General features: G+C 41.9%; 1 protein-coding gene across 1 annotated transcript in view; it reads right to left on the minus strand.

Annotated features, from left to right (window-relative positions):
• NWD1 (NACHT and WD repeat domain containing 1) overlaps window positions 1-15,873 on the minus strand; it is a 74,803-nt gene that overhangs the window by 26,541 nt on the left and 32,389 nt on the right. The window contains 3 exon segments of the mRNA XM_032628158.1: window positions 2,456-2,727; window positions 5,385-5,593; window positions 13,208-13,330. Of these exon segments, the coding sequence (XP_032484049.1) occupies window positions 2,456-2,727; window positions 5,385-5,593; window positions 13,208-13,330 (604 nt within the window).

The following is a 15,873-nucleotide window of genomic DNA, read 5'->3' on the forward strand; positions in this document are numbered from 1 at the left end:
CTGAGGGCACTGCCATCAGTAGGCTTGGGACTGACAGAATAGTCTTCAGAACTGAGGGGATCGGGATGGGGCACCAAAGGTGAGTTATATAGGGAGAAATCTGAGTTAACTAGCACCATGTTTCCAATTCACTCCAGTGTTATCTTAGCATACCCACCCCACCCCTGCTGGTTGGAAGCCTGAACAAGTGCCCATCTGTCCATCTCTTGTTGTGGCCCTGGATGTAGGTGCCATGTTCCCTCTCCCCATTTTACAGATGAGAAAACTGAGGCTCAAAGAAGGGTTGAGTAGCCCAAGAATACAACTAGGTAAAGGCAGGAGTGGGATTTTCTTTTCTGTTTTTTTTTTGTTTTTGTTTGTTTGTTTATTGAAATATAGTTGATTTACAATGTTATGTTAGTTTCTGGTGTACAGCAAAGTGACTGTTTTATATATATATATATATATATATATTCTTTTCCATTTTTCATGTACTTTTCCATTATGGTTTATTACAGGATATTGAATATAGTTCCCTGTGCTATACAGTAGGACCTTGTTGTTTATCTATTTTATATGTAGTAGTTTGTATCTGCTAATCCCAAACTCCTAATTTAGCCCTCTCCCCACCTCCTTTCCCCTTTGCTAACTATAAGTTTGTTTTTTACATCTGAGAGTCTGTTTCTGTTTTGTAAATAATTCATTTGTATCGTATTTTAGATTCCACATATAAGTGCTATCATATGGTATTTACCTTTCCCTTTCTGGCTTACTTCACTTAGTATGATAATCTCTATGTCCATCCATGTTGCTGCAAATGGCATTATTTCAATCTTTTTTTTTTTTTTTTTTTTTTTTTTGTGGTACGTGGGCCTCTCTCACTGTTGTGGCCTCTCCCGTTGTGGAGCACAGGCTCCGGATGCACAGGCTCAGCGGCCATGGCTCACGGGCCCAGCCACTCTGCGGCATGTGGGATCTTCCCGGACCGGGGCACGAACCCGTGTTCCCTGCATCGGCAGGCGGACTCTCAACCGCTGCGCCACCAGGGAAGCCCTATTTCATCTTTTTATGGCTGAGTAGTATTCCATTGTATATATATGCCATATCTTCTTTATCATTCATCTGTTGATGGACACTTAGGTTGCTTCCATGTCTTGGCTATTGTAAAGAGTGCTGTAATGAACACTAAGGTGCATGTATTTTTTTGAATTAGAGTTTTCTCTGGATTTATGCCCAGGAGTGGGATTGCTGTATCATATGGCAACTCTAGTTTTAGTTTTTTAAGGAACCTCCGTACTGTTTTCCATAGTGGCTGCACCAATTTTCATTCAGGACTAGATTTTCAAACTCAAGTGTGTCTGACCCTAAAGTCCAAGTTCCTTGCTAGGCTGAAGGATATTACTGAGGACAATCAGTGAATGAAGGAGTAAAGGGATGCAACCGAGAGGCCTAATGAAAGGGCTGGGGATGTCCTCCACGATCGTGTTTGGTGCCTTGATTGCTCAGGGAGGCTACAAGGTATGAGGTCCAGAAATGTGGAGCTTTGGGATGATTCTTTAGAGGCCATATTCCTCCCGTCCTCAAACTCTCACTTCCTCAACAGGACATACAAGACCATCTGCGATCCATTTCCACGCCACCTCTCTTTTCCCTACAACACCAGGCATGTTCCTACTTTCCCACCATGATATCCCCTATTCTCCTCGTCTTCCCTTATTCATCTTGGAAATCCTTCTTCTTCTGAGGCTCCCCCCGCCCCGGAGGGAAGCCTTCCCAGACTGCCTCTTTCAGAAGTATTTGTTCCTTCCCCCAACCAAGAACACACTATTTCTACCTCTACTGAAAACAGACCCTGTTACTCTGTGTCACTATAAGTCATTGGCAAACCTGGCTCCCTCCCTAGATTGAGTTCCTTGAGGATGTGGCTGGACTCTTATACTTCTACAGCCCCTCCAATGCCTGGAAAGCTGCCCTTGTTCCTCCACCTACGACTTCTGTACAACTCACTCTTGGTGCCCCATCCATATCTCCTCAGCGTACTCCTCTATTCCTGAAGGCTGCTCACCACACACCTGCAACTCTGCACTGGGTTGTTTTTTCTGACCCTATCCTTCCACACACTTGGCCTCTGTGTTAATGTTCCTGGCAGCAGCCCTCACCTAACCACTGATGGAGCTGGTGGATAGAACCCCAGCTCCTGACCCCTCAGCAGGGACAGTTCTGATGCACATTCTATACTTCCTCCCAGATCATCTCCAGCAGGATTGAGCACCAACAATCCCCCACACTGGCCAGCCCCCAGGAGACACCAAGAGATGTTTCCTGGACTGCACTGAACTGCAGATCCCTAGAATGAAGAAGCCCAGTGTCATTTATTAAAAGATCAAAGGTGAGATGGTTTCTCCCAACTTCTAGGCCATCTGAGCATTTTGGAGCTGAATTAATGTTGGCATCCTATTCGGTCAAGTTGCTTACCAAAGAGATGGAGCCCTTGCTGGACCCGGTCACCATCTTTCTTTGTTTCTGGACTGAGACCCCACAGGTAATTGTTTCTTCTTTGATGCTGGACAAATGTTGCTTCCTTTGCAGTGTTCCTGTGGCTGAACTCCACAGACTGACCACGTCACCCTGCGACACCATCAACAGCGTGGCCCTGGAAGCCAGCACTGCCGTGTACACCCAGCGGTCAGAGGCATCCCCCAGGATATGGAAAATCAGCTCTTCAGTTTCCAGATTCCAAGCATTGGTCTAAAGGAATGATGAAAAGAAAGAGCCATGTCAGAGGGAGACCTAGTCTGCAAGTTTTCCAGAGTCAAATGCAAGACCTCTTCTTTTTTTTTTTTGTCATTGCAATTAAAAATTTTTTTTATCTTTGTACAATTTTGTAAAGTTCCTTTCCTTTACAGTTATTACAAAATATTGGCTATATTAAGACCTATTTTTTTTTATAGTTCATGCATTTTAACGTCGACACTCTGCCAGTTTTTAAAAAAGGAGTGGGGAAGGGGGAGGAATCCTGGATTGGATCTTGGAATGGCAAAAGGACATTCATGAAAAAATGGATAAAATCCAAATAAATTCTGGAACTGAGTTGATGGTAACTGTCAATATTAATGTCTTAGTTTTGACAAATGTACACTGGTTATATAAGATGTTGACTTTGGAGAAGGCTGGAACAAGGCCATACGGGAACTCTCTCTACTATCTTTATAGCTTTTCCATAAATCTAAAATTGTTCTAAAATAAAAAGTTTTAAAAATAGAAGAACAGTCAGCTATGCCATGTGCCTATATGTTCATTCCAAGTAACTGCTGATTAATAATTAAAGAGGTTTCATTTTTAACCTTACCCCCAAAAGTACCTTTTTATCAGCAGTAGTCATTTAAATAGTAAACATTTCCCATTAATTTTATTTGTGGGATTTACACTAAAGAAATAAGGAGAGATACACACAAAGATACACGTACAAGGAAAGTTACCTCAGCTATTTGAAAGTGCAAAGAAATTGAAACAACCTACATGTCCAGTAATGAGGGATTAGCTAAATAAACTACAGCAGAGCCATGCAACGGAATCTTATGAAATCACTAATCATGCTGTTTTTGAAGAATGTTTAAGGTTATGGGCAAAAATAGCTTTATAAAACTGCTTAGGGACTTCCCTGGTGGCACAGTGTTTAAGAATCCACCTGCCAATGCAGGGGACATGGGTGCGATCCCTGGTCTGGGAAGATCCCACATGCCTCAGAGCAACTAAGTCCATGTGCCACAACTACTGAGCCTGCGCTCTAGAGCACACACGCCACAACTACTGAGCCCACACCTAGAGCCTGTGCTCCACAGTAAGAGAAACCACCGCAGTGAGAAGCCTGCACACTGCAACGAAGAATAGCCCCCACTCTCCACTGCTAGAGAAAGCCCTCACACAGCAATGAAGACCCAATGCAGCCAAAAATAAATAAATTTATTTATTTTAAAACACTGTGTATATGGTTTTATCCCCATTTTGTTTCATACACACATGCACACGTGCATACACACACATGCACCACGTAAAGCAAAATCATGTAAATGTTAATAATGGTAATGTTTGTAATTATTTATTATATATTATTTCTTTACTGTATTTTCCAAACTTTTGCTGATAACAAAGCTGATTTCTATAATCAGTCTTGAAATCAACCCACACTTCTGTAATATTTAAGCCTACATTGTCCAATAAAACTATAATGCAAGCCACACATGACTTTATATTTTTTATTAGCCACCTTAAAAAAGGTAAAAAGAAACAAGTGATATCAATTTCAATGATATACTTTATTTAACCCGGTATATCCAAATGTTATCATTTCAACATGTAATCAATATAAAATTATTATTGAAATATTTTACTTTTCTTTATGATACTGAGTCTTTGAAATCCACTGTGTGTTTTATACTTACAGCACATCTCAATTTGGAATAGCCACATTTCAAGTGCTCAATAACCACATCTAGCTGGTGGTTCTCCACTTTGGACAGCATAGTTTGTAAGCTACCAATATTACTTACATTAACAACCATCAATTACTAATAAAATAGAATAATTAATAGCTATTAATTGTTTGTTGCTTACAATGTACCCAACACTATGAAGGGTGTTTTACATTCATTATCTCATGAGGTAGAGGAAGAATTGAGGCAGAGAGATGAGGTGATACAATCAAGATTACTCAGCTTGCAAAGAAGTCAACTGGGACTTAGATACAGATTTGGCCCATGCCTTTAATTGCTAAGCTTTAACCCATTATTCTGTTGTGTGTTTCTATTCATAAAATGATCAGATTATAGAGTTATGATTGACATGATGGAATAACACAGCAGAAAACATATTGTTTTCAGATGCATGTGGAACATTTACCAAGAAAGAACATTTCAATAAATTTGAAAGGATTCACATAATGCAAATGGAATTATATTAGGAAAAAAATAAGAGAACACTATCTGGGAACCTCTCAAATATTTGGAAATGAATATCACACTGCTAAATAGCCCATAGATCAAAGAAGAAATCAAAAGGGAAATGCTAAAAATATTTTGAACTGAATGTAAATGATAATATAACATATAAAAGTTCATGGGATGTAGGTAAAGCAGCACTCAGAGGGAAATTTATAGCACTAAAAAAATGACTGCATTAAAAATGGTGAAAGGTCTTAACCCTTAGGATCAGAAAGATCTATCAAGATCATCTAATCCAACTATAAGTTTTGAAGCCCTTTATGGCACCCTCTCAAGTAGTTGTGTACCTCTGTTTACAGTCCCCCTGTCCCATATCAGGGAGACCCTCCTTATATAAACACCATATGCCACCTTTGACTGCTCTGGTCTCAGCTTTACTTTGCAAACGGGGCAAGTGTTTGTTACCTTTGAGTTAGATGCTGAATACACAACCTTCTTTGCTTCATCCACATGAAGGCTCGAGATCTGAGGTTCAGTGGGACCTTCTGAGCCTCCATCCCAAATGGTGAATTTCTCCTGGTCAGAGAGTAAGTTTCACAAGCACAGGGTGTGATCCTTCGAGGTAGAGATGGCAAGCGATCCTTTGGCAAACACTTTCACACACCTCACCTCTCCTGCAGCAGGCCAGGGTGGAGGATAGTATATTAGCTGGGAACATTTTGACCTTCCAACTACCATAACCTCTGCTGGCTTAGAAATTCCCTGGTTTCCCAAAGGAAAGATGGATAGATTAGAACATATCCAAATTACAAATAATGGAATGTGGCAAAGCTAAACTGAGTGTAACAACTGGTTGGGATTAAATCAATTGCCCAAATGCTGAATCTGTATTAAATAGAGATCATTGAAATGTATAAAAGGTTATCATCATCCAGGGAGTATTTAAAATTAATAAACAAAAAGTAAACCAAAATAAAATTATAAGAGAAGATTTCATACTCCTGGAGAGATAGTTTTCTAAGGAGAACAAAATTTGGAAGACATAAAGGGGAAAAATTGACAAACTGGATTACATAAAAGTGTAAAATTTCAGGAGGATAAATTTGAAAGGCATATGACACATTAGGAGGAAATATTTGCAGTATATAACAGATAAATGGAGACCCTCTTTAATAAACAAAGAGTTCTTACAAATAAGCAACAGAAACGCAAACAACTTACAAATTGGACAAATCATATAACAAGAGATTTACAGAAATAGTACAAGTGGACAATAAACATTTGAAAATGATGTTCAATCTCACTAGTAGTCACAAAATGCAACATGAAATACCAATATCATTATTATCCATAGTATTGGCAAAAACTATGAATTAATTGCTGGAGTGCTGGCAAAGGTACAAGAAATCAGTTAATCTCATACCATGCTGATGGGAGTATAAGTTGATATAAATTTGCAGAAGGGTAATTTGGTGACATTTATTAAAAGTTAAAATGTGCAATATCGTGGTTTTGATAATATACTATAGTTATGTAAGACATTGCTAGCCTGGAAAGGTAGATAAAAGGTACACAGGAATTCTCTGTACTATTTCAGCAACTTTCTCTGAGTCTACAGTTATTTTTAGAATAAAAAGCTAAGAAAAAGAGGGGAAAAGGAACAATGTGCGTACAATTTGACTCAGAAATCCCACTTCCAGGAATGTGTCTTACAGAAATAATAGCGTAAGTGTGTGAAGATGGAGAAGGACTTTAAATGCAACACTGTCTGTGTAAAAAGAAAACTGAGGGCTTCCCTGGTGGCGCAGTGGTTGAGCGTCCGCCTGCCGATGCAGAGGACGCGGGTTCGTGCCCCGGTCTGGGAAGATCCCACATGCCGTGGAGTGGCTAGGCCCGTGAGGCATGGCCGCTAAGCCTGCGCGTCCGGAGCCTGTGCTCCGCAATGGGAGAAGCCACAACAGTGAGAGGCCCGCGTACCGCAAAAAAAAAAAAAGAAAGAAAGAAAAAGAAAACTGAAAACAACCTGTCTATGAAAAGGGAGTTGGTTAAGTAATATGGTACATCCATGTAAAGAATATTAGGCAGGCATTAAAAATAATAAAATGGATATATACATACACCTAATAATAATTATTATTACAACAGCCAATACTTAGTGTTTTCTGTGTGCCAAACATAGTTGTAAGTGGTTAACATGCATTAAACTCTTTTAATCTCATGACAGCTCGTGAGGTACTCTTGTTATCCCATTGTATAGATGGGGAAACTGAGCCACAGCTGAGTACAGTAACTTATCCAAAGACACATGGTTAATAAGTAATGGAGGTAGGATCTCAGCTTGGAGTCCAGGCTCTCAATCACCACAAAACATCGTTACAACCTACTGCAACAAGAGCAAGTTGCAACCCAGTATATAAAACAGCATGATGTAATTTTTGACAAAAGCTCAAAGGACAGAGCTATGTCTGCATAAGCCTAGAGAAAAATTGCTAATGGCATATAACAGACTGTCTGCACTGATCACTTCCCGGGGGACACTGAAGGGTGAGGGGAGAGTAAAGGAAGGGAATTTTACTTTAGAATTCATATGCCAGCAGTATTAGGGGTGATTTTTATTTCTTAAAATTGTGGTATTTTTCAACCAAAATTTCTATAAATAGTAATGCTTTATAATATATCCCCATACATAGGATACTATATCACTACTAAAGTGAATTAGAGATGTATACATGATATGGAAAGAGGCAAAATATGTGATGTTAACTAAAAAAAAAAAAAGACCATGGTTATATATAGTCATATAAGCTTGTGCAACCTGGTTATTGGAGATATATATATATATATATATATATATATATATATATATGCAGTTGTAAAGAGGTGGTCAGTAACACACCATTTCCATCACATGGATGTAACAGCCAAGAAGAGAGATAAGAGTAGAGTGTGGTAAATATTTAGAAAGTGATGAGCTTTGAGTATTTATTACCTTGTTTTAATATAATCTATTTAATTGTATGTTTCTATAATTTAATGTTTAAGAATGACTGTGTTTGGACATAGAGAACAGACTTGTGGTTGCCAAGGGGGAGAGAGAAGTCGGGGAGGGATGGACTGGGAGTTTGGGGTTAGTAGATGCAAACTTACATACAGAATGGATAAACAACAAGGTCTTACTGTATAGCACAGGGAACTATATTCAATATACTGGGATAAACCATGATGGAAAAGAATACAAAAAAGAATGTATATAGGGCTTCCCTGGTGGCGCAGTGGATGAGAGTCCGCCTGTCGATGCAGGGGACACGGGTTCGTGCCCTGGTCTGGGAAGATCCCACATGCCGCGGAGCGGCTGGGCCCGTGAGCCATGGCCGCTGGGCCTGTGCGTCCGGAGCCTGTGCTCCACAACAGGAGAGGCCCACATACTGAAAAAAATAAATAAATAAAATAAAAATAAAAGAATGTATATATGTGTATAACTGAGTTACTTTGCTGTACAGCAGAAATTAACACAACATTGTAAATATATTATACAATAAAAAAAATAAATTAAAAAAAAAGAATGGTTGTGTTTGACAATCACCTCACCAAATTCTTGAAAATTTCAGACAGCTCTCACAAGCCAGTACCAACCACCTCCAGCATGCTGTCACAGGATCAGAAACTTTCACTTCCCCTATTATGTAGGTCTAAAATATTTTCAGTTTTTTCAGTAAATTGATTATTGAGCTTTTCTGATTACAAATAATAAGAGTTTGAGGACTTTAAAAACTGAATCAAGGTCACCATTGGTAAATGGGCTCAGGTCTTGAAGAGATGGCTCTCACACACAGATACAGAGATTGAATAGACCTCTAGGAAAATAGCTATCCTGATGATGATAAAATAGAGGGAATCTTATTTGACAGATACTCTGTCAGTATCCACCCCACTCCAACCCCTCAGACAAAAAGAGTAAAATGAAAACATGTAATGCTGGGAGCTTTGGGGTTGGAGAGTGTTTTAATCTGTTACAATCTGTTTGGAAAGCAATAAGATAACACTTCTCAAAACCCATAAGAATGTTCATACCTTTCAATTCAAGAATACCACTCACTAGAAATACTCAGCAGAATGGAAAAATATTGGCAAGTGTAAAAACAGATTCATCCCAGTGTTATCCAAAGAGCAGATAGGGCTTCCCTGGTGGCACAGTAGTTGAGAGTCCGCCTGCCGATGCAGGGGACACGGGTTCGTGCCCCGGTCCGGGAAGATCCCACATGCCGCGGAGCAGCTGGGCCCGTGAGCCATGGCCGCTGAGCCTGCGCGTCCGAAACCTGTGCTCCGCAACGGGAGAGGCCACAACAGTGAGAGGCCCGTGTACCGCAAAAAAAAAACAAAAACAAAAACAAATAGCAGATAACTAGAAATAGCCTAAATAGCCCCCAAAAAATTTTAAATAGTTTAATAAATTCTGGAACACGATCTATCGAGAGAAATGAAATATTTTTGGTGCAGTTAAGTATTATAAAGATTCAGTGAGGGCTTCCCTGGTGGCGCAGTTGGTGGGAGTCCGCCTGCCAATGCAGGGGACATGGGTTCGTGCCCCGGTCCGGGAGGATCCCACGTGCCGTGGAGCGGCTGGGCCCGTGAGCCATGGCCGTTGGGCCTGCGCGTCCGGAGCCTGTGCTCCGCAGCGGGAGAGGCCGCGGCGGTGAGAGGTCCACGTACCACAAAAAAAAAAAAAAAAAAAAAAAAAAGATTCAGTGAATCACAGCAGCATTATTCATAACAGCCCCAAACTGGGAACAGTGTAAATGTCCTTCAAGTGATGAATGGATTAAAACCTCTGTTCGTTCCATGCAATGGAATACGGCTCAGCAATGCAAAGGAAAAACTAACCATACATGTAACAATACAGATGAACTCAAACAACGTTATGTGGAGTGAAAGAAGTCCCATGCCAAAGACCACATGCTATACAATTTCATTTATATGAAATGTCCAGAAAATACAAACCTGTAGACTCAGAAAGCATATTGGTGGTTACCATGGGGCTGGGGGTGGGAGGAGGAATGGACTGCAAAGCGGGCAGGAGGGATCTCCTTGGGGTGAAGGAAAGTGCTACAGCAGGATTACGGTGATGGTGGCACAATTTGATAAATTTACTACAAAATCATTGACTATATGTTTAAAACACGTGTATTGTATGGTATGTAAATTATACCTCAATAAAGTTGTTTTTAAAAAGATTCCATGAAAACAAAAGAATGCTTATGGCGAAATGTTGAGGAAAAAATAATAAAACCATGTACATACTGAGATTGCAATCATGTAATATTTTAACATCTCTATTGAGATATAATTCACAAGCATAAAATTCACCTATTCATGTACAACAGTATAATTCACTGTTCTGGGAAATGAACGTTCCCAGAGTTGTGCAACCATCACCACAGGCTAGGTTTAGAGTATTTTCATAACCTCAAAAACTGTCACTCCCTCCCTTTTCTCTCCTTATCATTTAAACCATCTTAAATTGTATAATCAGTGATACTAGTACATTCACGATGTTGTGCAAACGTCACCTCTATCAGATTTCAGAACATTTTTGTCACCCAAAAAGGAAACCCCGTCCCCATTAGCAGTCTCTCTCCATCCCCCTTCCACCAGCCCCTGACAACCACTAAACTGCTTTCTGTCTCTCCAGATTTACCTGTTGCAGACATTTCATATAAATGAATCACATACAATGTAGTCTTTTGTGAGTGGCTCCTTTCATTTGATACAATATCCTAAGCTCCAGCCTTACAGCTTCCTTGCTGCTCTATCAATGTTCCAACCTCATCTTCTCAGGGTCTTTGCACTGGTTGTTTCCCATACCTGGGATGCTCTACCCTCCTGCCCTTTGCACACTTATTCATAGCCTTTGTATCTTGGCTGAGTGTCCCTGCTCAGAGAAATCCTTTCCCTAACTGCCCTAAGTCAGTCACTTTGGTTATTGTAGCTCATGACACCCTGTTTTCCTCATTACACTTATTGCAATTTGTAACTACACTTTTGTCCGGCTTGCCTTCTCAAATACATGGATCTGACTCAGGGCCGGGATCAGGGTGAGGCAAGTAAGGCACTTACCTCGGGTGCAAAGTTTAAGGAGGTACCAAACTGCTGAGTTTTCCTTTTGCCTCTCTCTTCAGTATGGATTGACACAGCACTATTACTCATCCTGTCTTTAAGACAGGTTGATGTCTATTCATCGTGGATTGTTTTGCATTAATTTTTTGATTTTTAAAAGCATTTTTAAAAATTACATTTGCAGGACTTTCCGCAGTGGTTAAGAACCCGTCCTGCAATGCAGGGGACGCCAGTTTGATCCCTGGTCAGGGAACTAAGATCCCACATGCGGCGGGGCAACTAAAGCTCGCGCGCCACAACTAATGAGCCCACGTGCTCTGGAGCCTGTGCGCTACAACTAGAGAAAAGCCCATGCACTGCAAGGAAGAGCCCGTGCGCCGAAACGAAAGGTCCCATGTGCTGCAACTAAGATCCAATGCAGCCAATAAATAAATAAATAAATAAGTAAATAAATGCATTCGGGAATTCCCCAGCGGTCCAGTGGTTAAGACTCCATGCTTCCGCTGCAGGGGGCATGGGTTTGATCCCTGGCTGGGGAACTAAGATCCCGCATGCTGTGTGGCACGGCCAAAGCAAAATAAATAAATAAAAAATAAACACATTGCATTGAAATATTATCATGATGACCAAGTTTTTTTTTAACTTTGGGATGCTCCTAAATTTTACACCCAAGGAGTGTGCCTCACTCTCCTTACCCGAGTTTTGGCCCCCATCTGTCTCTCTTCAGCCTCAGATCAGGGCCTGGTACACAGTAAGCACTCACTAATTGTTGGAATGAACCAACCACAGCTGTGATGGTTTTGTAGAAATGAAAACGTTACTTAGGCTCTGAGAGACTGTGGTAGACAAATTGCATAAATGACCACAATCCTTTACCCTCCAAGGTCTATACCTTGTGCAGTGTGACTTTGCCTCTCCCATCAAGAGATGAAGCCAATTTCCCTACCCATTGATTCTGGATTGTTCTTGGGACTTCCTTTGGCCAATAGAATGTGAAGGGGTGCCGGTTCCAAGGCCAGTTCCAGGCCTTCAGAGACCTTGTACACTTCTGCTTGCCCTCCTGAAACCCTGCCTCTGCCCAGGCTCACCAGCTGGAGGATGAGAGATCATGTGGAACAGAGCTGAGTTGTCTCAGCTAAGAATGTCCTGAACCAGCCAGCTCCCAGACGCCCCATAACTGATTACATATGCATGAGCAAGCCTGGCTGAGACCAGAAGAGCTGCCTGGCTGAGCCCAGCCTGAATTGCCCAGTCACAGAGGTGAGCTAAATAAACAGCTATTGTTTGAAGCTACTCTGTTTGGGGTGGGTTTTTTCTTTTTCATATTCTTTTCCATTATGGTTTATTACAGGATATTGAATATAGTTCCCTGTGCTATACAATAGGACCTTGTTGTTTATCCATCCCATATATAATAGTTTGCATCTACTGGTCCCAAACTCCCCATCCAACCCTCCCCTGCCCCCCTTCCCCTTGGCAACCACAAGTCTGTTCTCTATGTCTGAGTCTGTTTCTGTTTTGTAGATAAGTTCATTTGTGTCATATTTTATATTCCACATATAAATGATATCATATGGTATTTGTCTTTCTCTTTCTGCCTTACTTCACTTAGTATGATCATCTCTAGGGCCATCCATGTAGGTGCAAATAGCACCATGTCATTCTTTTTTATGGCTGAGTAATATTCCATTGTGTGTGTGTGTGTGTGTGTGTGTGTGTGTGTGTGTGTGTGTGTGTGTATATATATATATATATATATATATATATATATATACACCACATCTTCTTTGTCCATTCATCTGTCAATGAACGTGTAGGTTGTTGCCAAGTCTTGGCTATTTTCAATATTGCTGCTATGAACACAGGGGTGCATGTATCTTTTCAAATTACAGTTTTGTCCAGATATATGCCCAGGAGTAGGACTGCTGGATCACATGGCAACTTTAGTTTTAGTTTTTTGAGGAACCTCCATACTATTCTCCACAGTGACTGCACCAATTTATATTCCTGTTTGGGGTGTTTTGTTATGTGGCTATAGCTAGCTGATGCAGGAACAAAGGCCAGGGTTTTAATACAGAGAAATGAATTGGTACTGAAGGGGCCCCAGGGGACTCATTGATTGCTGTGGGACTCTAGGAGGAAGCTGATCATAAACCCCACTTCCTGAGCCTCACCTGTGTGTCCAGGTAGGATGTGGATCACCTGCTGTTCTTCCATATCCCACACAGCTACCATGCTCTCCTGGGTGCCAACCACCAGCAGCTTCCCTTCCAGGCTCCGTGCCATGGCAGTGATGCCTGCAGCCACACAGAAACAAGAGCTCATGTGTCTGAGTGCTCAGCCATGAGGTACTCTAATGGGCCCCTCACTTCACAGATAAGGAAACTGGGGCACAGACAGAGTCACACACCTAGAAGTGGCAGAGCCAGGATTTCAAAGCCAGCGCTGTCAGATGCCAGATGAAGACTCTGGGTTGAAATGTTTATGTTGATCTGAGGTAGGAAAATGTGTCTCTAGTGTCTCTAGTTCAGCGGTTCCTACCCAGGGGCGATTCTGCCCCCCAGGGCACACTGGGAAATGTCTAGAGACATTTTTGGTTGTTACAACTGGGGACCAGGATGCTACTGGCATCTGATGGGTGGAGGCAGGGACGCTGCTCAACATCCTGCAGTGCACATGATGGCCCCACCCCAGAGAAGGATCCAGCCGCAAATGTCAGTGATGCATGGTTGAGTGCACAGTTGGAGAAGACTCAGGAATGGAATTATATTGGCTGAGGATGAGAACCCTGCTTTCGACTTCTCTTTGAGCTTGAGCTGTGTGGGAAAAGAAGGGCTGGTGCCCCGAAGAAAAAAATATTTGCCAATAGTTTGAGCAAACACAGCCCAAGGCTCTCTGCCGGGTGGATCTTGATTGGATCATCGCTGAAGACAAACAGGGACCAAGTTACACTGGAGAAAACAGCCCAAATATCAGGAGGCCAGAGTTTCTGAATGCCCTGATGCCTTTTCCTGCTCTGTGCCTCAGTTTCCTCATTTTTAAGGTGATGGGGGAGGTGCTGAAATCAGAGCCAGTCAAGGTCTGAGAATCCAGAATTTTGTTTCTACCTCATCGGGACAGGGCATGAAGAGACGAGATTTTTTTTCTTTCTTTTTTTCCCTTTTTTTTGGGGGGGGCGGATCACTCACTCACTGTGTGACCCTGGAAATGTGAACTCAAACTTCTCATTTTAAAAATGAAGAAACTGAAGCCCAGAGTGCGTAGGAACTTTCTCAACTTCAACCTGACTAGAGCTCGTACAAGTGGCACATTTCCCTACTGAGATGAGAAAAAGAAAAAATTCACTTTGAGCTGTAACTTCCTTTGCCTACGCTGTGGCAGACATCACTAATCAATCACTGCACTCTCTGTGATTTGTCCCCCCCAATTGCCATTCTATCATGCTTCCTTCAGTAATAAAACCCACAGCCCACAGGTTTTAGGTGAGTACGTGGTTACTCAAAGACCATTTTTCCCAAGCTCCCTTACAGTTGAAGATGGCCAAGTTCTTAGCAGCACGACAGGAGCAGAAGTGGTAAGCTCTGCTTCAAGGCCATGCCTTTGAAGGGAAGGGGCCTGCCATCTACTTCTCCTTCCCTCTTCCCACCGGCTGGAATGCCATTGTGATGGTAAGAGCTGGAGCAGCTATTTTGGGCCATTTAATGGAAACCTCACATTGAAAATGGCAGAGCAAAAAATTTGAAAGAGTTTGGGTCCCTGACCCCCTGGAGATACCATATTACCTTTTCTTATGCCTGGACTATTGTGTGTGAGAGAAATGAACTCCTGTTTTATTTAAGCCACTGCTACTTTGGCCTTTGTTACAGCATCAGAACTTGTATTGTAACCAATATACCATTAAACCAGATTCAGTCTCAGAATCCTTCTCAACACAGCATTCTAGTAGCTGTCCCTAAATCAATTCTTCCATGCATTGTCCTTAGCATCTCTTAGAATTTCTGATTTGGAAGCTCTGTGCCTTGGGAGTGTAGCTTTCCCTACAAGGCTATGTGGCACAAAAATGGCCTGAGTCACAATAACTGGCATTTGAACCAAAGCTAACTGTATTCAATGATTAATGTGAGAGATTATGGGTGGGTAGATAAAGGGATGGATGAATGGAGGTGAACTGGTGGATAAGTGGACAGATAGATGGCTGGTTAGATGAGTGGGTGAGTGAATGTGTGGGTGTTAGATGGGTAACTGGATGAATTATTTGATAGATGGGTGGGTGAGTTGGCTGAGTATGTGAAGGGGTAAAGCGAGGGGATAGGAGATGGCAAACTGGGGGAAATGGAAGGTAAGTGGTGTGGATAGAAGGGTGGAAGGAAGGGTGACTATTGGAAATACGGACAACTGATGGGTGAATGGATGAATGGATGGATGGATGGGAAGGAAGGAAGGAATAAAGGAGGGAGGAAGGATGGAAGGACATACAGATGGATAGATGGAAGGAAGGGTGGAAGGATGAATGGATGGAGGGATGGGTGGAGGGATGAACAGACAGATGGACAGCTGGATGGAAGGAAGGAAGGAAGGAAGGAAGGAAGGAAGGAAGGATGAAGAATGGATGGAGAGAACTAAATCCTCTTGTCCCTCTGACATTCTGGTGTCCCAGGGAGAACCTACAAGTTCCACCAGCCTCTCAGGGTCCAGTCAGGCACCAGTTCCTAGTTTCCAGACTTACTAGCATTAGGCTGTAAATCTCAGAAGCTATCTATAAGACGGGCACCGAACTCTTAGAGATGAAACCCCAGAGGCAGTTGGCATGCCCTCGATCTGGGCTCATTGGCAGTATTTA

The sequence above is a fragment of the Phocoena sinus genome, chromosome 3 (assembly GCF_008692025.1).
Source record: "Phocoena sinus isolate mPhoSin1 chromosome 3, mPhoSin1.pri, whole genome shotgun sequence".
Classification (NCBI taxonomy): domain Eukaryota; kingdom Metazoa; phylum Chordata; class Mammalia; order Artiodactyla; family Phocoenidae; genus Phocoena; species Phocoena sinus.